The sequence below is a fragment of the Oncorhynchus clarkii genome, chromosome 6 (genome assembly GCF_045791955.1).
Source record: "Oncorhynchus clarkii lewisi isolate Uvic-CL-2024 chromosome 6, UVic_Ocla_1.0, whole genome shotgun sequence".
NCBI lineage: Eukaryota > Metazoa > Chordata > Actinopteri > Salmoniformes > Salmonidae > Oncorhynchus > Oncorhynchus clarkii.
The window spans coordinates 63,566,702-63,592,099 of NC_092152.1; the positions used below are offsets into that span (position 1 = coordinate 63,566,702).

The following is a 25,398-nucleotide window of genomic DNA, read 5'->3' on the forward strand; positions in this document are numbered from 1 at the left end:
TCTTCAACACTGATCTTGAAAAAATAACATTTCTGTATGGACCTCGCTTTGTGCGTGGGGGCATTGTCATGCTGAAACAGGAAAGGGCCTTACCCAAACTGTTTCCACAAAGTTAAATTTTCCCTTCACTGGATGTAAGGGGCCTAGCCAGAACCATGAAATACAGCCCTAGACCATTATTCCACCTCCACCAAACTTTACAGTTGGAAGCCCCAAACAAACCGTTATTGTGCTGACTTTGCTTTCAGAGGCAGTTTGGTACTCAGTAGTGAGTGTTGCAACCGTGGACAGAGGATTTTTATGCGCTACGCGCTTCAGCACTCGGCGGTCTTGTTCTGTGAGTTTGTGTGGCCTACCACTTGGCAGCTGAGTCGTTGTTGCTCCTTAGCATTTGCATTTCACAATAACAGTGCTTACATGTGACCGGGGCAGCTCTGGCAGGGCAGTCATTTGACGAACTGACTTGTTGGAAAGGTGGCATCCTATGACGATATGTGTCAGGTTCTCCCTAGGAGAGGTGGGTGTGGAGTCAGGCGCAGGAGAGAGCGAATTTGCAAGAAGGGCTTTTAATTACAAGTCCATCAAGAACAGGCACAAGACCACAACAGTAGCCACTAAAGAACAGGAACGCAGTCCAGAAAAAACACCTGTTCAACAGCACAAACCAAACGCAACCCAAACAAAATGACAGCTACACCAACAATCCCGCACAAAACCTAAAGGGTAGGGCGAGATTAAATACCCCAGACAAAACCAAATGAAAAAGAAAAGGGATCGGTGGCAGCTAGTAGACCGGCGATGACGACCGCCGAGCGCCGCCCGAACAGGGAGAGGATTCACCTTCGGTGGAAGTCGTGACACGGTGCCACGTTGAAAGTCACAGAGTTCTTCAGTAAGGCCATTCTACTGACAATGTTTGTCTATGGAGATTGCATGGCGGTGTGCTCGATTTTATACACCTGTCAGCAATGGTGTGGCTGAAATATTTGCAAGGGGTGTTCACATACTTTTGTATATACAGTTGAAGTCAGACGTTTACATACACCTTAGCCAAATACACATTTTTCACAATTCCTGACATTTAATCAAAGTAAAGATTCCCTGTTTTAGGTCAGTTAGGATCAGCACTTTATTTTAAGAATGTGAAATGTCAGAATAATAGTAGAGAGTGATTTTATTTCAGCTTTTATTTCTTTCATCACATTCCCAGTTGGTCAGAAGTTTACATACACTCAATTAGTATTGGGTAACATTGCCTTTAAATTGTTGAACTTGGGTCAAACGTTTCGGGTAGCCTTCCACAAGCTTCTCACAATAAGTTGGGTGAATTTCGGCCCATTTTGGTGTAACTGAGTCAGGTTTGTCGGGCTCCTTGCTCACACACACTTTTTCAGTTCTGCCCACAAATTTTCTATAGGATTGAGGTCAGGGCTTTGTGAAGGCCACTCCAATACCTTGACTTTGTTGTCCTTAAGCCATTTTGACACAACTTTGGAAGCATGCTTAGGGTCATTGTCCATTTGGAAGACCCATTTGTGACCAAGCTTTAACTTCCTGACTGATGTCTTGAGATGTTGCTTCAATATATCCACATAATTCTAATTTCTCATGATGCCATTTATTTTGTGAAGTTCCCCAGTCTCTCTTGCAGCAAAGCACCCCCACAACATGATGCTGTCACCCCAGTGCTTCACGGTTGGGATGGTGTTCTTTGGCTTGCTAGCCTCCCCCTTTTTCCTCCAAACATAACGATGGTCATTATGGCAAACAGTTATATTTTTGTTTCATCAGACCAGAGGACATTTCTCCAAAAGGTACGATCTTTGTCCCCATGCGCAGTTGCAAACCGTAGTCTGGCTTTTTTTATGGCGGTTTTGGAGCAGTAGCTTCTTCCTTGCTGAGCGGCCTTTCAGGTTATGTCGATATAGGACTAATTTTACTGTGGATATAGATACTTTTGTACCTGTTTCCTCCAGCATCTTCACAAGGTCCTTTGCTGTTGTACTGGGATTGATTTGCACTTTTCACACCAAAGCACATTCATCTCTAGGAGACCCGTCTCCTTCCTGAGCGGTATGACAGCTGCGTGGTCCCATGGTGTTTATACTTGCGTACTATTGTTTGTACAGATGAACGTGGTACCTTCAGGCATTTGAACATTTCTCCCAAGGATGAACCAGACTTGTGGGGGTCTACACATTTTTTCCGAAGTCTTGGATGATTTATTTAGATTTTCCCATGATGTCAAGCAAAGAGGCACCGAGTGTGAAGGTAGGCCTTGAAATACATCCACAGGTACACCTCCAATTTACTCAAATGATGTCAATTAGACTATCAGATGCTTCTAAGCCATGAAATCATTTTATGGAATGTTCCTAGCTGTTTAAAGGCACAGTCAACTTAGTGTATGTAAACGTCTGACCCACTGGAATTGTGATTAAGTGAATGAATCTGTCTGTAAATAATATGTGTTGTAAAGCCCGCTCTGGTCTTGGCACTTGTACTCCAGTCAACAGTTCCTTGCCTACATGATGAGATTATTATGGACAAGAGCAAGATCATTTTTATTGTCAAGTGGCAGCCAGGCATCGATCATCATGTCACCAGAATCATCAGACCATCAATATTTATTGGAAAGGAGCATCAAGATCATTGTGCACTTTCACCAACCTGTGAAGTTTGTCATCATTTATTTCATCTGTAGTCTAATAAACTGCATGGTTTCCCGAGTCGTAGTGGAAGGACCACACAACATTTCATCACGTGCCTTCAAGTTTACTTTGATATGATGGTTATTATATAAATATATGGTTATAACTCTACCGATGTTTTTTCCACAAAAAATGATTGCGTTATATAGCAAATGTGCCCACTTTGGTCTTGGCACGCGCACTTTAGCCAACAGGTCACAGATACAGTGCAGGTATAGACTACTTTATGATGAGATTATTATGGACAAAGAGACAGATAATTTTTATTTGTCAAAGTGGCAGCCAAGCATTGATCATCATGTCACCAGAATGGGACCCTCAATATTTATTGGAAAGGAGCATCAAGCTCATCACCGTGCACTTTCACCATCCGGTGAAGTTCATCATAACTTATTTCATCTGTAGTTTAATAAACTGCATGCTTTCCAGAGTCGTAGTGGGAGGACCACACAACAATCCTCCTAGTTGACTTATTATATCAATATTTCAGCATAAAGGCTTTTCCACCGCCATTTCTTGCATAATAGATTTTAACAGACACAAAAAGATCCCACCTTGTCTTGCGTGTTTTGTTTTGTCCGACCCTCGCATAAAAAGGTTGGATGGAAACCTGGTTGTTTGTTCCACAATATTTTCATCGTGGGTCACAACATTCATCACCACGGTTGTGAATCTCTGACATTGAGGAGACCTAGAGACATGAGGTATCGGGAGGCAGACACATGGTTGGTGTCTGTTGTAGGCTATAGTATGTACAGTACATGACCAGAGGCTTGGGAAGGCTGTTGACCACAAATACCCCATTTCTTCATCCAAGGGAACAGGTGGAGTTCACACAGGTGTGTGCCCCCTCTCTTGGCCCCAGGCCCTCTCAGGGGATCCTGACAGTAGCTTACATAACCCCCCCACTCTCTGAGACCCTTAAGCATGTGGAGGAGCCCTCCTTCCCAGCCTCTCCACAGCCTCCCCCGGTCTCTTCTCAGCCTCCTCGCTTATCTCTCTGTCCAAATAGACAAGACAGTCTGCCAGCTGGGCCTTTTCTACTTCCTGATGTCTCTGTTTGTTTCTTCATGACAGTCAAGTCCTCTGAGGTCACCATGAAACTGGCAGAAAAGTGGCGAGGACACTGAGCAGGTGTTGGTACGAAAATAAATGGATATATTAGCACATAGTGATTGCAGCAGCATTAAGGGCTATTGGTGCACCTCCAGCCTGTTAGCAAGTTGTTTTGTGTTCATGATGTCAACTCATATACTTCTTCCTGACATGGGGAATACGAGGGAATGGGAAGAAAATCGAAGAGCAAATGTCATTACCCGTGTACATGTTATTTCCTTTGAAGTTGTGTCTTGTCCTCTTGGGCTTTAAATCTTAACATGAGCAAACACAGTGGCGGAAACGTCTTTCTAAATATAACTCTGCTTGACAAGAAACTGAAACCGTGGATACCCTTTTACTTTGAAGAATTCCAATTACTGTCACTGTTTCGTGTGGCAGAGTGTAAGCGAGAGGGGGTTTAGTGTGTGTCAGTGTGTGCGTGCATGCGTGTGTGGGAGACTGTGTGTGTGCGTGTGCACGCCTGTGTGTGTGTGTGTGTGTGTGTGTGTATTTATGTTTTTTGTAAACCAAAATCCATGGCACAATGCGGCTCAACTGTCTTAGACAGCTGTGTGTGTAATATCCCTGTAATTAATGTTTATTTCAAAGTAATGTGTCCACAGACAGGCAGCACAGTGATCTCAGAGGCAATTGGAATGTTCATCTCCACTGAGAGGCATCACAGCAAAGCAACCATCAACATTGTGAATAGGATATTTTTCATTTCTTCTGGGTCTCTGCTTTAAATTGGTTTTGCTCTGAGATGGATTTTTATGGGGCCAGTTAAACTTGGGTGGTTAAATCATCCTTCCCTACCCACAAGAACCAGTTCACAATCCAGGACCCGCTCCCTCTGTACCATGTATAGAGCACCAAGGATACTGTATATCAACCTTTATACAACACAACCAATCTGGATTCAATCACGAAGCGGGCGGAGAGTGTAATTTATAACCAAACTGTGTGACTGGGAAGATGGACTAGGTCACACCACACTTTGTAATCAACATTTAACCCTCGTTGACCTTTTTAAATGTGTGCCCAGCAACCACCAGCAGGAGACAAATAGGTTACGCATCAAGACAGACTGGGAGATGTAGGCTAGGCTGCATGTGTGGGCCATTACTCCTTCATGAGAGCCGCAGTCGGATAACATGTGAACACTTGTGACAGCCATGAGTCACACAGGTTCATATTTGCCATATCGGGGATTTAACAGTTAGTTTAATTACATATTTTATATAACATTTTTTCTAAAGGCCTTCGAAGACAGGATTTAGTGGCGGGTCAAGACACATGGCCATAGTGTACACGATCCTAAACCGCGTTCATTATTGAAAATGTTGAGTGTCAGTGGCGGCATTAAGCAGTTCAGTATAGTACAGTCTATGTGATAGTTTAAAACTAACCGCTCATCCTAGATAGCTGAAAGTAGTAGTTTACAGTATGTACATTTAATGTGATCAGTGGTGGCGGTACTTCTCAGGGAAAGGTAGCTGTTGATCTTCTTTTCTCCTAAATCCTCCAGCCCCAATTCCTGTCTCTCCCAGGTTCTGCTGGAGTTGACTATACTGCTACTGATAGTGGGGAACCCGATCAACATCCCTATGTGGTTCCACATGTTCTCTCCCAGGTTTTAAGCCATCTGTGGTTCCTCCTGTTCTCTCTCAGGTTCTTAGCTCTATGTGGTTCCTCATGTTCTCTCTCAGGTTCTTAGCTCTGTGTGGTTCCTCATGTTCTCTCTCAGGTTCTTAGCTCTCTGTGGTTCCTCATGGTCTCTCTCAGGTTCTTAGCTCTCTGTGGTTCCTCATGTTCTCTCTCAGGTTCTTAGCTCTCTGTGGTTCCTCATTTTCTCTCTCAGGTTCTTAGCTCTCTGTGGTTCCTCATGTTCTCTCTCAGGTTCTTAGCTCTCTGTGGTTCCTCATGTTCTCTCTCAGGTTCTTAGCTCTCTGTGGTTCCCCCTGTTCTCTCCCAGGTTTTAAGCCGTCTGTGGTTCCTCATGTTCTCTCCCAGGCTCTAAGCTCCCTGTGGTTTCTCCTGTTCTAGGTTCTACTGGGACCTGACCATGCTGCTGCTGATGGTGGGGAACCTGATCGTCATCCCGGTGGGCATCACCTTCTTCAAAGACGAACACACGCCTCCCTGGATCATCTTCAACGTGATCTCAGACACCTTCTTCCTCATGGACCTGGTGCTCAACTTCCGCACTGGCATCGTCAAGGAGGACAACACCGAGATCATCCTGGACCCACAACAGATCAAGATCAAGTACCTGAGGAGCTGGTTCGTGGTGGACTTCATCTCCTCTATACCTGTGGACTACATCTTCCTCATCGTGGAGACACGCATCGACTCAGACTTCTACAAGACGGCCCGGGCGCTGAGGATCGTCCGCTTCACCAAGATCCTCAGCCTGCTCAGACTGCTCAGGCTGTCCAGGCTCATCAGATACATCCACCAGTGGGAGGAGGTAGGGTACTGTAGGAGGGTGTGTTCTTACATCAAATCAAATCAAATTTTATTGGTCACATACACATGTTTAGCAGATGTTATTGCGGGTGTAGCGAAATCCTTGTGTTTCTAGCTCCGACAGTGCAGTGATATCTAACAATTTCACAACATATACCCAATACACACAAATCTAAGTAAAGGAATGGAATTAAGAATATATAAGTATATTGACGAGCAATGTCAGAGCGGTATAGACTAAGATACTGTAGAATATAATAGAATAGAATGCAGTAGATACATATGAGATGAGTAATGCAAAATATGTAAACATTATTAAAGTGACTAGGGTTCCATTTATTTAAATGGCCAGTGATTTCAAGTCTATGTATAGGGCAGCAGCCTCTAATATGCTAGTGATGACTATTTAACAGTCTGATGGCCTTGAGATAGAAGCTGTTTTTCAGTCTCTCGGTTCCAGCTTTGATGCACCTGTACTGACCTCGCCTTCTGGATGATAGCGGGGTGAACAGGCAGTGGCTTAGGTGGTTGTTGTCCTTGATGATCTTTTTGGCCTTCCTGTGACATCGGTGCTGTAGGTGTCCTGGAAGGCAGGTAGTTTACCCACGGTGATGCGTTGGGCAGACCGCACCACCCTCTGGAAGGCCCTGCGGTTGCGGACAGTACAGTTGCCGTAACAGGCCGACAGGATGCTCTCAATTGTGCATCTGTAAAAGTTTGTGAGGGTTTTATGTACATACGTGCGTGTGAGAGAGGCGAGATTATTATAATCCATAGTATATCTACCAAACACAGAATACCTACACATGAACACAGACCATCTTTACTACAGTCGACTGTCCTCTATAGAGTATAGCTCCTCGGAGAGAGATAACGTTGTTTACTGAGATCCATAATGTATTACCTTTCCCCTGGGGTTGGGCTAGAGGAAGCTACTCTAGCTAGCTATGTCTGATTAGATCCACTAGTGAGGCAAGGTGAAGAGGCTTTTTGCTTTACCTCATCCACCAGTGAGATGATGAAGAGAGAAACGTTGATTACTGTTCTGTGCAGAAGCAGTCTATCTACCAGTCTGACGAAGGGAGTCTAGAGAGAGCGAAAGAGAGAGCGAAAGAGAGAGCCTCTGCTGCTGCTGAAATACAGGGATGATTATAATTGCCGTAATAATTAGAAATGTTCCCGTCCCTCCCTGGGTGTATCCTTGAGCACTGTCCCAGAAGTAAGAGGTGCAAAGTGAAGCAGCAGAGCCCAGCAGGAGATGCATTCAGTCAGTCTGTCAGTCAGTCAGTAAGGAGACAGACACTCCTCCACCACCAAGAAAGCAGGGCACACACAGACCCAGGCACCGCCACAGGGAATTTACATACCAGCCAACAGATGGGGCTCCCTGCCCAACCTCTGTCCTTCTAGCGCCAGCATCTACAATAGTTGTGTGTTTGTCTAAACTGCACATTTGAAAAAAAAGGTGCTATCTAGAACCTAAAATAATTATTCGGCTGCCCCCATAGGATAACCCTTTTTGGTTCTAAGTAGAACATGGGGTTCCATGTAGAACCCTATCGGGAAAGGTTTCTACATGGAACCTAATAGGGTTCTGCCTGGAACCCAAAAGGGTTCTTCAAAGTGTTTTCCTATGGGGACAGCCGAATAATCATTTTAGGTTCTAGATAGCATCTAGTGTGGAGTATTGTTTATTTTAATTTTAATATTGCAGAGAGATTGTGGCTTCTATCAATGTAATTGTCTACATAATTTCCAATCCGCAATAATTATTTTGTAAATATATTATTTTAATTATGTATATATTTTCCTTTATTATTTTCCCTTAACCCTACCACCCCTCCCCTAATTGGGGTAAACTAATGGACAACAACACTTAGGCTTCTACTTCCAGCTTATACATACTACAGTATATACATTTTACTGACACAGTATATTTTACAATAGATATCTTTTGTTTGTTTTTAGTCTCATCCTTCATTGTTTGTAACATTGAAATGTTTGTCAGGACAGGTTCCCTCACTTTCTCTCTTCTACAGTACCACTTAGACAGAATGATTGTGTCCATCCCTATAATGTATTTTGATCATGACTCTATTCAGCTCTCAAAACCAACCGAGGCGCTCTCTTTCACAGTTGTTGTAAAATGCCTTCAAATCCCTGCTGGGTGTGTTCACCTGAGATTTTTACTTTGCATGAACAATGGGGGGAGTTTGAATAGCTGGTTGATTGCCAAACAGACCACAACACTAAACCACACCATACTCAGGGGATTTTAAAAGGGGCCTTTCAACCACATCGACAGACAGTTTGAGGCAGCATACCACTCAGGTTGTCAAGTATACATCAAAGAGGCAGCATTGCTAGTAAATGAATCTCATCACCATCAAACCCATTTGTCTTTATGTCTTCCTGTTAACTGGGAACTGGGGCTGATATGAGGGGCTAGCCAATCACAGAAGCAGATTCTATACAGTATGCGTGTGTGTGTGCGCGAGGTGTGCTGATCGGCGCTGGGTAAGCAGGATCTGCCAAAGGCCAGCTCTGCCTCGGTGCTGAAACACTACAGTGGTAACCTCACAGAAATGTCATCTGTCATCTCCGAATAACTTGTCGACCACATCTCACCACCTGAATGACTTTTTTACTTTTTCGCCATGGCGACTACATTTCAAATTAAATCTTTTTTTTTTCTTGTTTTTCAATCAACCAACAAAACACATTCCACATTCACAGACGTGACAGACTTTAAAAAATGAATAAATAATAATAACTAAAAATAAATAAATAAATAAAATGATATATATATACACATATCATACATACATACACACACATATATACAGTGGGGCAAAAAAGTATTTAGTCAGCCACCAATTGTGCAAGTTCTCCCACTTAAAAAGATGAGAGAGGCCTGTAATTTTCATCATAGGTACACTTCAACTATGACAGACAAAATGAGGAAAATAAATCCAGAAAATCACATTGTAGGATTTTTAATTAATTTATTTGCAAATTATGGTGGAAAATAAGTATTTGTTCAATAACAAACAAGCAAGATTTCTGGCTCTCACAGACCTGTAACTTTTTCTTTAAGAGGCTCCTCTGTCCTCCACTCGTTACCTGTATTAATGGCACCTGTTTGAACTTGTTATCAGTATAAAAGACACCTGTCCACAACCTCAAACAGTCACACTCCAAACTCCACTATGGCCAAGACCAAAGAGCTGTCAAAGGACACCCGAAACAAAATTGTAGACCTGCACCAGGCTGGGAAGACTGAATCTGCAATAGGTAAGCAGCTTGGTTTGAAGAAATCAACTGTGGGAGCAATTATTAGGAAATGGAAGACATACAAGACCACTGATAATCTCCTTCGATCTGGGGCTCCACGCAAGATCTCACCACGTGGGGTCAAAATTATCACAAGAATGGTGAGCAAAAATCCCAGAACCACAATGGGGGGACCTAGTGAATGACCTGCAGAGAGCTGGGACCAAAGTAACAAAGCCTACCATCAGTAACACACTACGCCGCCAGGGACTCAAATCCTGCAGTGCCAGACGTGTCCCCCTGCTTAAGCCAGTACATGTTCAGGCCCATCTAAAGTTTGCTAGAGAGCATTTGGATGATCCAGAAGAAGATTGGGAGAATGTCATATGGTCAGATGAAACCAAAATATAACTTTTTGGTAAAAACTCAACTCGTCGTGTTTGGAGGACAAAGAATGCTGAGTTGCATCCAAAGAACACCATACCTACTGTGAAGCATGGGGGCGGAAACATCATGCTTTGGGGCTGTTTTTCTGCAAAGGGACCAGGACGACTGATCCGTGTAAAGGAAAGAATGAAAGGGGCCATGTATCGTGAGATTGAGTGAAAACCTCCTTCCATCAGCAAGGGCATTGAAGATGAAACGTGGCTGGGTCTTTCAGCATGACAATGATCCCAAACACACCGCCCGGGCAATGAAGGAGTGGCTTCGTAAGAAGCATTTCAAGGTCCTGGAGTGGCCTAGCCAGCCTCCAGATCTCAACCCCATAGAACATCTTTGGAGGGAGTTGAAAGTCCGTGTTGCCCAGCAACAGACCCAAAACATCACTGGTCTAGAGGAGATCTGCATGGAGGAATGGGCCAAAATACCTGCAACAGTGTGTGAAAACCTTGTGAAGTCTTACAGAAAACGTTTGACCTCTGTCATTGCCAACAAAGGGTATATAACAAAGTATTGAGATAAACTTTTGTTATTGACCAAATACTTATTTTCCACCATAATTTGCAAATCAATTCATTAAAATCCTACAATGTGATTTTCTGGATTTCTTTTGCTAATTTTGTCTGTCATATTTGAAGTGTACCTATGATGAAAATTACAGGCCTCTCTCGTCTTTTTAAGTGGGAGAACTTGCACAATTGGTGGCTGACTAAATACTTTTTTGCCCCACTGTATATACACATACACATATATATACATATATATACATACATATATATATATATATATATATATATATATATATATATATATATACACACACAAAGAATAATTATTTTTTTTTAAAATATATATATATATATATATATAACTTGCAGCAGCATTATCAAGGTTCTTATTAGCTATTTCCAGCCTTAGCTGAGACGCGAGCAAATAATTCATTTTTAGATTTTACAACACCTTACACAACATCCCTAATCCCTAAATTCCCTAATCACCCCATTCACTCTGTCCAATTTGAAATACAGTTGAGTAGTGGAGACCAGAGTCTATCAAAATTGGGCTGTCTCTTGTGGAGGTCATAAGTGAGCTTTTCAAGAGGGAGAAAGTCAACAATCTGGTCAATCCACATTTTAAATGTAGGAGAGGTATTAGAGGCCCACAATAGAATAATAAATTTCTTAGCAACACATGTAATAGTCATAAGCAAAGTTTCTCTGTCAGGATCAAGAACAAAGTCCTGCTGGGCATTAAGAAGATAGATACACGGGGTCATATCAAACTGTACATCTAGTATTTTCTGTGCAGCAGTATGTATAGATTGCCAGATTTTGGCAATCTCTCTACAGCTCCAAAATGCATGCATATAGGTTCCACTTTCAGAGGTACATCTTTTACAGTTAGGAGAAATGTCTGTTTTCATTCTATGGAGTCTCAAAGGAGTGTAATACAATTTATACAAAAATGTGTAATTAGATTCTTTCATTTTTACATTAGTAGAGGAGCAGTATACCCTGTCGCAAACCTCCGCCCATAACTAATCACTGATAGTCAGACCAAGGTCCTTTCCCCAGATTATTTTCAAAGGAGTAAAGGAGGAGCCTCCTTTCTCAGAAAGGAGTCTATAGATATAAGATATTTTGCCATTAATGGATTGGGCTGTGAAAAGAAGGGTTTCAACTTCATTCAACTGAGTTCTAAACCTCCTCTTGGAAGTAAATTAGGAAATTACATGTCTAATTTGAAGATATATATTTTTTAAATGGGATCTTGGCACATTGAATTCACTGCAGAGCTCTTGAAATGATTTCAGCGTAGTGGTTTTCTGATGAAATAGGTCTGAAAAGGTCCTGATTCCTAGAGTATGCCAAATATTAAAGTTGGCATCCCTCAGGGCTTTTGGCAAGTCAGGGTGCCTACTATAGGCGAGTGAGAACATATTTGGGAGGAAATGTCCAGGTATTTCTTACAGTCCCTCCACGCTAGTAGGGTGCTGTAAATCACAAAGGTTTTGGCTATGTTGCCCACTTCACTAAAGTTATTAATGAATATAATTGAGCTTAGGGGCAATGAACCACAGGATTGGGCTTCTATCTGAATCCACGTTGACTCTTGTCTGTTTGTGATCCATGTTAGCATGTTGCGGACTTGGGCAGACCAGTAGTGCAATTGAAGGGAGGGAAGGGCAAGACCATCCTTAGATTCAGGTTTCGATAGAATGGAGAACTTGATCCTAGGTTGATCCTGGGACTTGAACTTGATCATGGGAGATAGCATGGGAGCATCTGAAATAAATAGTTCAGTCTATTGAGGATGTTAATGCGGATGACATTAATTATTCCTACTAAGCTAATTGGGAGGGAGATCCAGGTTTGGAGATCGATCTTGATTCGATCCAGGAGTGGAAGATAATTTTCCTTGAAAAGGCTATTCAGATCTGGTGTTATGAAGATCCCAAGGTATTGAAACCCTTGTGTCTTCCATTGGAATGGACAGTGTCTTCATAGAGCTGGTGAGTGTAATATTGAGAGGGCAGACAGTGGATTTGTTCAAATTTATCTTATAACCTGAAAACTTGCCATACTGAGCAATTGTGTCTAAAATGGGAGGGAGGGATTTCTCAGGGTTGGACATGTAGAGCAAGACATCATCCGCGAAAGCGAAATCTTGTGCTGCAGGCCGCCTGCAGAAACACCCATAATACTTGGATTGCTCCTTATCAACTCTGTCTGAGTTGGGGTGGGCATTCTATGTTTTGTGTTCTATGTTTTCTATTTCTATGTGTTTGGCCTGGTATGGTTCCCAATCAGAGGCAGCTGTCAATCGTTGTCTCTGATTGAGAACCATACTTAGGCAGCCTGTTTTCCCACTATGGTTTGTGGGTAGTTGTTTTCTGAGTCTCACCATACAGAACTGTTTCGATTTTCATTGTTTCACTTTAGTTATTTTGTATTCAGTGTTCAGTTATATTTCATTAAAATGGACACTTACCACGCTGCGTTTTGGTCCGATCTTTCACACTCCTCATCAGAAGAGGAGGAAAACCGTTACAGAACTACCCACTACAAAAGGACCAAGCAGCGTGGTAACAAGGAGCAGAGGGTTTTGGACTCCTGGACTTGGGAGGAGATACTAGACGGTAAAGGACCCTGGGCATAGGCTGGGGAATATCGCCGCCCTAAGGAAGAACTGGAGGCAGCGAAAGCTGAGCGGCGGCGATATGAGGTAAGGCAGCCAACAGGCACGAGAGGCAGCCCCCCAAAACATTTTTTTGTGGGGGCACACGGGGAGATTGGCGGAGTCAGGCGATAGACCTGAGCCAGCTCCCCGTGCTTACCAGGAGAGGCGTAGTACTGGTCAGGTACCGTGTTATGCGGTAAAGTGCGAGGTGTCGCCAGTGCGCGCTCAGTCCTCTGTTTTCTCTTCCAGATGCTCTATTTTCTTTTTAGCATATGCTATTGTTTCCAAGGCGTCTGTCAATAAGTTTTCCATGGATAGGATTCGCCCCTCTGCCTCGTCCAGGCGCCGCGTTTATGGCTATCTTGTTGTTGATGTTAGGCAAAGCATTTTCCAGGATTGTCACCTTGCCCCCTATCGCACTAAGCTGAGAGTTAATGGCATCTAATTTAATGTTGAGTTCTGTACGTTGGGATCTCAACTCAGAAAGGATGTCTTCGACAGAGTGCGAGGTTGGCATTCGTTGGGCCTCGGGGGGGAACAGGTCCTCTTGCTCCTGGCTAATGGCGCTAGCTTTTTCTGAAGCTAGCTGCTTCTTGGAGGCTTTTTCCGTCGCTAATGCTCGAGTCCGGTTAAAAAATGTCCCCTGTAATGTCGCCTTGTGTAGCCGCCATGACTTTTTGACTAAAGCTAAACTTCAAGGGTAGGTAAGATTAGGAATTGGAAACTACTTGTGCGGAGCACTTAATTCATGCGGCCATCTCGTTCAAGGGTCACATGACCCCCCTACATCACATTTTTAAAACTGCGTCACCATTTGAGCTTTACGAATAATATATCTTCTTAAATTGCTGGAATTCCTAGCTGAACTATTCATATCTATTGGTAGCTGAAGAGCAATCCACAGCGCCATAGAAAATACAGTACTTCCTGTTTAACTTGCAAGGTCTTTGATGTTGTTGACTCCGCTGCTTCCCCAGCACAGCGAGATTGCTCGTTGCTCTGTCATGGTTGGTCCTGGAGACGTCTGATGCCCTCTGACCTGCTGAGTGAAGGAAGGCTTTATGTTCTCACCTGTCATACTGAACGGAAGATAAATGCCTCCGCAAGACAGCACCCAGTAGCACTGTCAAAGTCAACAGAATAGCTCAGCCCCTAGTCTCCTCTAATCACAGATGATATTCTAACATCCAAGCCCACACACACCCTGACATCAAGGGTTAAATGAACCCCCTGGCTGTGGAGATGTCATGTGCTTTATTTTCTGTGTGTGCGTGTACCTGTGTGCTTACATGACTTGTGTTTTGGGGCAGATTCTCAAGTCTTGATTGGTGCCTATAGTCAACTATGACCCTTTGTTGCATGGCACAAAGGACTTCCCATCCTATCAAATCAGCATCACAAGTTTTAAACAGCTATCTGTTAAACTACACAACATTAACTAACCAATAATAAACGCTTATTGAATAAAAACATTGACCAAAGATTCCATTCCAAGACATAATAGCCAAGAGGGCTTAGTAAACTACAGTGTTTTACAGCTTACATCAGGCAGTGGTTGATGGTTGTGGTGGTTCAAATCAAATTTATTTGTCACATACACATGGTTAGCAGATGTTAATTTGAGTGTAGCGAAATGCTTGTGTTTCTAGTTCCGACAATGCAGTAATAACCAACGAGTAATCTAACCTAACAATTCCACAACTACTACATTATACACACAAGTGTAAATGGATAAAGAATATGTACATAAAGATATATGAATGAGGGATGGTACAGAACGGCAGAGGCAAGATGCAGTAGATGGTACAGAGTACAGTATATACATATGAGATGAGTAATGTAAGGTACATAAACATGAAGTGGCATAGTTTAAAGTGGCTAGTGATACATGTATTACATAAAGATGACAAGATGCAGTACATGATATAGAGTACAGTATATACATATACATATGAGATGAGTAATGTATGGTATGTAAACATTATATTAAGTGGCATTGTTTAAAGTGGCTAGTGATACATTTTTACATCAATTTCCATCTATTTCCATTATTAAAGTGGCTGGAGTTGAGTCAGTATGTTGGCAGCAGCCACTCAATGTTAGTGGTGGCTGTTTAACAGTCTGATTGCCTTGAGATAGAAGCTGTTTTTCAGTCTCTCGGTCCCTGCTTTGATGCACCTGTACTGACCTCTCCTTCTGGATGATAGCGGGGTGAACAGGCAGTGGCTCGGGTGGTTGTTGTCCTTTATGATCTTTATGGCCTTCCTGTGACATCGGGTGGTGTAGGTGTCCTGGAGGGCAGAGGGAGGTGCTCCCTCTGCAGTTTCCTGAAGTCCACAATCATCTCCTTTGTTTTGTTGACGTTGAGTGTGAGGTTATTTTCCTGACACCACACTCCGAGAGCCCTCACCTCCTCCCTGTAGGCCGTCTCGTCGTTGTTGGTAATCAAGCCTACCACTGTAGTGTCGTCCGCAAACTTGATGATTGAGTTGGAGGCGTGCATGTCCACGCAGTCGTGGGTGAACAGGGAGTACAGGAGAGGGCTCAGAACGCACCCTTGTGGGGCCCCCACAAGGTGATATGGTGATATGGTCCTTGACTAGTCTCTCAAAGCACTTCATGATGACGGAAGTGAGTGCTACGGGGCGGTAGTCGTTTAGCTCAGTTACCTTAGCTTTCTTGGGAACAGGAACAATGGTGGCCCTCTTGAAGCATGTGGGAACAGCAGACTGGGATAAGTAGTGATTGAATATGTCCATAAACACACCAGCAAGCTGGTCTGCGCATGCTCTGAGGACGCGGCTGGGGATGCCGTCTGGGCCTGCATTCTTGCAAGGGTTCACACGTTTAAATGTTTTACTCACGTCGGCTGCAGTGAAGGAGAGCCTGCAGGTATTGAATTGTGACTCTACTTTGTCTCTATACTGACACTTAGCTTGTTTGATTGCCTTGCAGAGGGAATAGCTACACTGTTTGTATTCGGTCATGTTTCCAGTCACCTTGCCCTGGTTAAAAGCAGTGGTTCGCACTTTCAGTTTTGCGCGAATGCTCCCATCAATCCATGGTTTCTGTTTTGGGAATGTTTTAATCGTTGTTGTGGGTATAGCATCGCCGATGCACTTTCTAATGAACTCGTTCACTGAATCAGCGTATTCGTCAATGTTGTTGTTGGACGCAATGCGGAACATATCCCAATCCACGTGATCGAAGCAGTCTTGAAGCGTGGAATCAGATTGGTCGGACCAGCATTGAACAGACCTGAGCGCGGGAGCTTCTTGTTTTTTCTTGTTTCTGTCTGTAGGCTGGAGTCGTAGTCAGCTTTTCCGAAAGGAGGGCGGGGGAGGGCCTTATATGCGTCGCGGAAGTTAGAAAAAAACCACGTAAAAAAAAAATACTGCATAGTTTCCTAGGAACGCGAAGCGAGGCGGCCATCTCTGTCGGCGCCGGAAGTAATGTGGTGGTTGTGGTGGTTGTGGGGGGGCGATAACGCTGTCATAGATAATGATATTCTAAGTGGTGTGCAGATATCCATCATATCAAAGGGAGGAGGCTGCAATCAGTGCCATGGCATCTCTCCTGTCTGTCCTCCTATCCTCATCTCTCTCTGTCTAGACAGCTGGGCTGTACTCATTGTCATATTTCATTGGGATAAAAATAAGACGCTGGCCGAATATCCTCCTCATCGGAGTTGTTTCCTGTAGACAAACCCAGTGACTTGAATTAAATTAGTCAACATGTTATTAAATCAAACTCAAACGAATGCACTAATGACTAATTTGTGAGAGTGGCTCCCATGCCAGATGTCTTCAACATCACCATCCCCCCGCTTGCTGCTTTTAGCAGGGATGCAGAGGCATTTGGGGCCTTGATGAGGAAATATTTTAAACGCCAAAATTGTCAACGGCCTTATGTGGAAAGAATACAAAAGCCAAAGCATCAAGCCCCAGAATTAGATGTTTTATCTCAGTCAGCACTTAGCTGCACTTAATTTTGCAGAAAGAGAGAAAGAACATCCTTAAATACTTTTCTGACTTAGCGGTAACAAGAATAAGATTAGCAGGCGGCGGTGGATAGTTTTCAACAATTCCACAGTGTTTTGAACTTGGTGTCAGGAGCTTTTGGAGCACCACCATCTGTGTTTGTTTAGTGCATGGAGGCAGGGAGTCCATCTTCCTATTAATATTGGCATCTGGGATTGTTAAGATGGATGGCTTTTCTGCCCAACTGGCTGTGTGCAGGATGGAGGGGGGGGGGGGGGGGGGGGGGAATTATCCGATATGCCACAGAAAGAAATCCCAAGGTGCTTTGATAAGAGTGGGCCACGTGGTTGCCAGGCAGGCACGCCGCGAGGGAGGGAGAGCACTTCCATTCATTTTCCACCCAATAAATCTGCACACACAAAATATGCAAATAACGCAAATCAGCCAATCAGTCCTCCACTTGGTGACCCGTACCTTGACCAAGGACTGCTGTTTCACTGATAAGAAAGAAGAAAAGGTTTAATGTGGTATTATTGAGTGCACAATGAGGCTTGCCAGCAAGAGTGACAGGTCCTCAAGACTGTCTGTGAATGTGCCTTGTGTTATATTAATACCCACAGCAGGGCCCCTTAGAAGACTTCTACATTAAAATGTGTAATCCGGCACGAACCCATCGATGCTTCTCGGTAGGAAGCTGAATGAAAGCGTTCTGTGGCTTCCTCAAAAGCCCTCCAGGCCAAGGCTTGTATAGACAGCTGATGAAAGAGTGCCCCATGTGGTTCTTTCTCTCTGTCGTCCCCATTTCTTTATCTACACAACTCCCTTGTCTACCATTACAGTGTGGATGAGGTTCTGGCATTTTACTGTGTCGCCCATGTTGTCCTTTTATACTGAATTCCAGCCCAATGTTGAACTAAAATCAGAAAAGGGGGGTGGGTGGCAATATGAAAGTGGCATCAGTGAAACAACAGGAATGAGAGATTTTTCTTGGACTTGGTGGAGACACATGATGCCAGGCATTCATCATCATTAGCAGCCTGGACGGCGAACACCAGATGCCGCAGCATAGCATTACATTGGCTGTCTCACCCACAGACGTATGCAGCTATTCTCTCTCTCTCTCCCTCACCTGGACCACACTCTTCTCTCCCTCCATCTGTCTGAGATGACTCTGCAGCTGTGACTGTGACTGCCTGTGTGTCCCAGATAGCTTCCTGACACGATCAGGTGTCTCCCTATTGATCAAGTGGATGTCTTGTCTGGGCATGTCTGTCTTTCTGGACTGGGTCCTTTTCACTGTAATGTCTCGGACAATTTAACATTCTTTAAATCTAAACTAAACAAAACACAAATGATCCTTCCACATTTACGATTTGTTTAGAAGACAAGGATGATGTACATGTGAATATATGACACTGTATAGTTTTGTATTAATTATTGTGTAATGCAATGTGCATTAGAAGTAATCTTGACCACAACACAGACACATAACATATGTGTTCGATATGACATTAGTTCTGTTGAAGACATTCCTTAGCTATTAACTGTAAAAATGTAAGGGAAATTGAAGGTCACCTAGGTGGTAAAAGTCTTGGTTTCAAACAGAGTAGAGCTCGTCCATAGCTCTCACCATTGAGAGCACTGATGAGGTTAGGTGTTAGAGTAACGTGGCTGCCAACAAACCCCCTGCCCTTAAGATACCTTTGTAGATTGTCTGGCGGGCCCTCATCATTCATGGCTCTGTTGTTTAGCCAGATAGTCATGCAGCCAGGCTTATTGTATGTCCCTATCAATTAAAACAAAGAGGCCAGCCATCCATCATCCCTTTAATGTGCTGTACTCTACAATGCAGTGTGTGTGTGTGTGTGTGTGTGTGTGTGTGTGTGTGTGTGTGTGTGTGTGTGTGTGTGTGTGTGTGTGTGTGTGTGTGTGTGTGTGTGTGTGTGTGTGTGTGTGTGTGTGTGTGTGTGTGTGTGTGTGTGTGTGTGTGTGTGTGTGGCTAAGCTGCATGTTGTGACATGCCAGCAGCCCCAAATGACAGTGAGTGTATGGTGTACAGTGTACAGCCCCTCCCCTGTAAATCTCTAATTAACACTTGGCAATTAAAGTTTTTAGTAAAAGACTGTCAAATCACCAGGAATTCAGCTAAAGAGAGATATGTGAATGTATGAAATTATTTGAGAGAGAGAGTGATACATGACTTATCCTCCTTCTTTAGCCTCAGAATAAATAATAAGCTTAAATAAGCTTAAATTTCTCAATTTAGTGGGAATGGGAATATTATTGGGGTAATTGAGTTAAGGCTGAGAGAAGATATAGGCTAGGAAGATATATAGCTAGGAATCACCACCCCCCACTGAAATGCACTAGTTAAAGCCCCTGCTCTCTTTCTCTGTCTCATTTGCCAGTACTATCTGGAGATTTGCATTGCATTATTCTGAACAAGTCAGGAGAGCTTTATTCTCCATTCAGTGCAGAAGTTCAAAAAGTATTTTAAGGGCACATCCAACTGGGCACAAACGTCACTTCAACGTCTATTCCACGTTGGTTCAACGTAATTTCATTGAAACGACGTGAAAACAACATTTATTCAACCAGTGTGTGTGGAGTGGGATGGAACTTCTACAGGTAGAAAGATTTGACAGTAGAGTTTTCTTTGTACAGAACTAGTAGTCTTGGACAGGTATCAGCATCTCACCTATGTAGCTGCCCTACTCAAATAGAACAATATATATAGAATAAGCGAACTTCTTAGCTCTATCAGCTTGACACTTCACGTTGACGAGCTCCATGACGATTGTAATGTTAGTGACATAAGATGCTCGGACGGGAAGTGTGAACGGATAATTCATTCAATGTTTTGCTGTTTGACCGACATCCTGTGGGCTTGAACAATGTATGTTTTATATCATCCATTTTTAATGTCTACATTTAAATACATTACAAATGCATCCACTGTATCAGAGAGCTCACACTTTTACAAATGAAATCATCTCAATCTCAAGTGTGAGACTGGATTGGGTAGTTTATGATTTATTAATTTGACACACATGGGGATTTTGACAGCTCTGTAATGTTATGGATTGTCATTTAGTTCCAGCTGGAGAATCAACATCACAATATATTGCCTCGTATCAGCTACCATAACCATTATCGTGTTTGGAAAGAGAGTGGGCTCTTTAAAAACCAATATCTCCTCCTTGTGTTTGGAGTGGAGCACAGCTGTGGAGAGGAGAGAGGAGGTGAAGAAGAAGAAGAAGAAGAAGAAGCGAGTGGTTTGGTAGATTAAGTGAGAAGGACGCAGCCGGGTGAATGACTCGGCTCAGATGATGTAAATACGCACCGGACTAAACACTTTGAACAAGAGCCCAGAGCTGCAGCTGTAATGTCTCCACCATGCACTCACCCTGGAGCCTGGCAGCCTGATGCTTCCCTCTTACCCAGCAGCAACAAGTCTTCTTGGGGACATTTTTGACTCTCCCCTTTCCGGCTGGCCCCTCTGACGGTGGTGATCTGATGTGATGGCCCAGAGTCCACACTGTCCCATAGAGGCCCGTCACACAGCCTGTCTCAGTACTAGTCCCTGGTCCCTGTCTGTTGTTTCCACACAGCCACTCCGATAGAAACAACGGAGCGTCAGATCAACAAGCACTGGGCTTTAGGAGGCAACCGGAGACATCTAGCCTGGGTCAGGAGGAATGGTGGAGAGCGCCTGCCTGTGTGTGACTGTGGCAGTGTGTGGCTGCCTTTCCTTCTCTTCCCACCATCCCCTCTTCCCACCATTTGCCAACAAAGACGAGAGAGATCCCTCTCTCAGCCTTAAGCTTTTAAACGGCGCTGAGTGGCTTTTAATAAGGAGAACAGCAGTTAACATTGCACACCGCGGCCCTCAATGGGATTAAGTGGCTTTAAATTGTTGAAGCCATTAAAATCCACACCAGCGTAGAGTAGGCGTCCTGTAGCTGCTTATGAGTCTATTTATCATTAGGATTAACAAAGCTCGCCCGGGCTGCCCACACTCAGTCTGCAGGGACGCATACACACACCTGCCCATCCCTCCATCCACTTTGTATTAATGTGCTTACCTAAGGGGTTGATTAGAGTGATTCAATAAATCCTCCCCCATAGGCCAAGCCATGCTCACATGACCATCCTGATCATCCTCTACAGACCACCTATGTCACCGTCTGTAAAAAGCACATCGAAGATGATGTTCGTTATGTTGCTGTACGTTGAGGCTAGGGTCCTGCATGTGTGATGGAGAACACTGTGGCCTCGGACTAGAACGTATGCTCAGATTCAGACTCAACGTGGTCTGGCTCAGCCCACGTGTTGCATGTAGGAAACTGCTTGGCCTTCACCTTGACTATAAAAATTATCGACCAAAGGGTTAGGGAACAAAGTAAACAGGCAACACCCCTGGAGAAAAGGGGTTTTGTAATCCAGGGCCTTGTCTGCCAGCCAGCCTACACATCGTCGTGCTCTAATACAATTCCTCTCCTCATCCTGTTCTGCTCTCCATCCAGGGGCGCTGCTCTGTGGCTGACCCTGTGCCTCTCAGCGTGTATGTGTGACGGTTTGCGATAAACTGAAGACACATTTTTGTTTCTCACAAAATGGACAATAATGTATTGTATTCTGCTCTCTAGATCCTCCGTATGACCTATGTCCTAACACAGTCCTTTCCTGTACCTGTCCTGCTCTTCAGATCTTCCATATGACCTATGACCTGGCCAGTGCCATGGTGCGTATCGTCAACCTGATTGGTATGATGCTGCTGCTATGCCACTGGGACGGATGTCTGCAGTTCCTGGTTCCCATGCTGCAGGACTTCCCCCAGGACTGCTGGGTGTCCAAAAACAAAATGGTGGTAAGTAGTGCTTTGCTGTGCTCTTATACTAGTTGGCATCCAAACTGGCACCCTAATATCTAGGAAGTGCACTACTGGGCTCTGGTAAAATGTACACTGTGTGTAATAGGTTGCCACTTCAGACGGAGCCCAAGTCTGTTTAAATCGGATTAGTCCCTCCCTGTTATCTCATCTCTCTGTAGCTGTAATTACTGTACGAAGCCTGGAGCATCATGGGAAATGGTTGCCTTGCATATCTGTCAATTTTCCCGCCTAAATCCAATGTTTTTTTTTTTCCTTTCTCCTTTATTCGCCCACATTTATTCAATTTGCTGCTTTTTCTTCAGTTATTTGGAGCTTTCTCTCTCCACCAGCTCTGTATGGTTTGGTTTTCTGTATTCTGAAAGTAAGAGCTAGGCGGTGAGCTTGGCTTCGTATGAAATAATGACTTTCAGAGGACAGAAAGCCCTTATCCAATATTGGTCAAGTATTGACAATTTCCCAGCGAGCACTCCTGCTGTTCTTTAATTTCATGACATTGTTAGCTGCGCTGCGGCTGCAGGTCCACGTCTCAGAGAGAGGGAGAGAGGGAGAGAGAGAGAGAGGGGGAGAGAGGGAGAGGGGGAGAGAGAGAGAGAGAGAGAGAGGGGGAGAGAGAGAGAGAGGGGGAGAGAGAGAGAGAGAGAGAGGGATAGGGAGAGGGAGAGGGCGAGAGGGAGAGAGGGAGAGGGAGAGATGGAGAGAGAGAGAGTCAGTCACTGGAAAGCCCTATGTCCCGTAATGACCGCCCTCTCCTCTGTAATTAAGTTTTCTTTGTGGTTATATAACCAGACCCTGCGACACCTGAGGTGTGACCCTGAATCAACCGCGGCACACGGACACACAGTATAACCTGCCCTGTTCCCAACGAACAGGGCCTTTTGAGAGAGAGAGAGAGAGAGAGAGATGATTTATGATGAGGATTTGCTGTCGAGCTCACGGAAGGCAGGCAAACAGCTCCCAGCCCTCAAAGAGGATTAATCTGGGATCTGTGAATAGAAAACAATCACATCAAATTCTAATTAGGTAATTAAAGACAGACAGGCCAGTAGTCAGCCAGTGGAAACAGTAGCCTAGCAAACACCTTTGGCATGGCAAGCTGTCTACTGTCAGGGAGGGATCACTTTGACCTAAACTCCTGCTCTGCATTACACAACACCATTATGAAAAACTATGACATACGGATTGTGATTCTATCACTGAAAAACTGCACTCTCTCATTAAAATGTAAATGTGTTTTGTTTTGTTTCACCCAGTAAACACTGTGGATAATTTCATTGCATGACTTTTCATTTGAATGTGGAACAGTACAGTGAGAAATATAATTGAACTGTAGCTGTTGGTCTTCTTTTAGCCGAGAGTAAATTGGGCCTGATAAGAATTAGAGGCTAGTGGTGCTGTGGCTCTTGTCTTTCCTTACAGTAGCGGGCCCATTATCTTATTGGGTCATCCGTTCTATACCTTTTTAGGAGGCACTAATAACTTTCCTATCTCTCAGGTTTTACCCCTGTGGAAATGAGTTTGAAAGCAATTTGGACATGTCACCTCAGGAGAGAGCAGATATTGATTCCGCTTGGACCACCATGGGATCTAAAGGAAAAAAGGGCAATTTATCCACAAACGAGAAGCAAGAAATGAAAAATCACATTTTTCTAAATAGCTGACCTACTTTTTGCCTTGCAGGCCTCTTGTGTCTCGGGCTCCATCCATTCAGTCACCCTGATGGTTGTGTTTAGTTTCTGCTCCAAGCAGAAAAGGCCCAGCCAAGGCAGTTCTCCCCTGAGTACTTACATATAGGAGAGTGTATTACAACAGTATGTTGGTGTAGCCAAGTGTTGATGCTCCTATTGAGGCATGATGAAGAGGACATCTGTGGCTGCCCTCTTACATGATAACGATGACGATTACTATGATGACTATGAGGATGAGGATGATTAGAATGATGATAACGACGTTGACTATGAGGATGAGGATGATGATGATGATAACAACGTTGATGATGATGATGATGACTATGAGAGTGATGATGAGAATGAGGACGATGATGATGACTATGAGGATGAGGATGAGAATGACGTGGATGATGATGATGATAATGACGTTGATGATGGTGATAACAGCGTTGACGATGGTGATAATGACGATGATGATGATGAAAGTAAGAAGGACTCTGGTCTTAGTGCTTGCTGACCTTTTCCCTCCAGACATCTGGCAGAGTGTGAACAGTACCCCCATATCACCATATCCCTCTCTTCCCTCTGTCACCTTTTCTCTTCCTCTCTCCCCCCATCCAGAACGACACATGGGGACAGCAGTACTCCTACGCCCTGTTCAAAGCCATGAGCCACATGCTGTGTATCGGGTACGGCATGTACCCACCTGTGGGCATGACGGACGTGTGGCTCACCATCCTCAGCATGATCGTGGGCGCCACCTGCTATGCCATGTTCGTGGGTCACGCCACCGCACTCATCCAGTCTCTGGACTCCTCCCGTCGGCAGTACCAGGAGAAGGTGAGTGACGTTGATCAGAATGGATGGGAATATCACTGGGTAACTGGATAAGCAGCAAGAGATCAACATGTAGGGAGAACAGTGTATCTGTACCCAGAGGAGAGTTAGGAATCTTCACAATGCAAATGAAACCAACTGGAATTCATTTGGACACCCAAAGCGTTGAAAATATTAGACTTCTTTAGATGTGTATTAGCCAGTCAGTACAGTACAGTTAAGCTCAGTTTCAGCCCTAAATGAGGGCAGATTGATGCAGGTTTCCGCCTCCCTTCAACTCCTGTGAGCTGCAGTGCTCAGGGCTGCATGAGAGCGAGTCCCAGGCTCCCCTGTGTGGGGATGGGAAGGCCCTGGCAGTTGGCCATGGAAGCCCTACCCAGCTCCTAGCTACAGCTCCCTGCCCACCTCCAGTGTGCCCCAGCCTCTCCATGGGCCCAGTGTGGGCGATAATGAGCCTTGTTGCCAGGCGCCCACATTGTCCACCATCTGTGGAAAGGGACAGAGGAGGTGACCCCTGGAGTGGGTGGCAGGGGCTGTAGAGACCCCCACATACTGTACATCCATCATCAGAGAGCGAGGGAGAGCTTGTGAGAAATAGAGAGAGAGAGACTGAGAGAGAGGGGGGAGGGAGTTGTTCAGATCAGAATCAGCAGAGCCAACCAGTGTCTCTGGATACCCACTGTATGTGTGTGTGAGCGAGAGTCTGCTTACTGTAATGTTTGCACTGAGAAATTGTATATTTACGTGGGTGTTTGAAAAATCTAGACTGTCCTTCATACCTGGAGGAGGGATCAATGGGGGCAGGAGACTGGCGTCAAATGTGGGCTCTAGATAGATACAACCACCAA

At 44.3% G+C, this 25,398-nt stretch overlaps 1 protein-coding gene across 1 annotated transcript in view; it reads left to right on the forward strand.

The window, feature by feature from the left end:
* Positions 1 to 25,398, forward strand: part of LOC139412173 (potassium/sodium hyperpolarization-activated cyclic nucleotide-gated channel 2-like) — an 86,720-nt gene that overhangs the window by 27,542 nt on the left and 33,780 nt on the right. Inside the window, exons 2-4 of the mRNA XM_071158990.1 lie at positions 5,856 to 6,279; positions 21,861 to 22,022; positions 24,335 to 24,553. Of these exons, the coding sequence (XP_071015091.1) occupies positions 5,856 to 6,279; positions 21,861 to 22,022; positions 24,335 to 24,553 (805 nt within the window). The remainder of the gene's footprint in view (positions 1 to 5,855; positions 6,280 to 21,860; positions 22,023 to 24,334; positions 24,554 to 25,398) is intronic.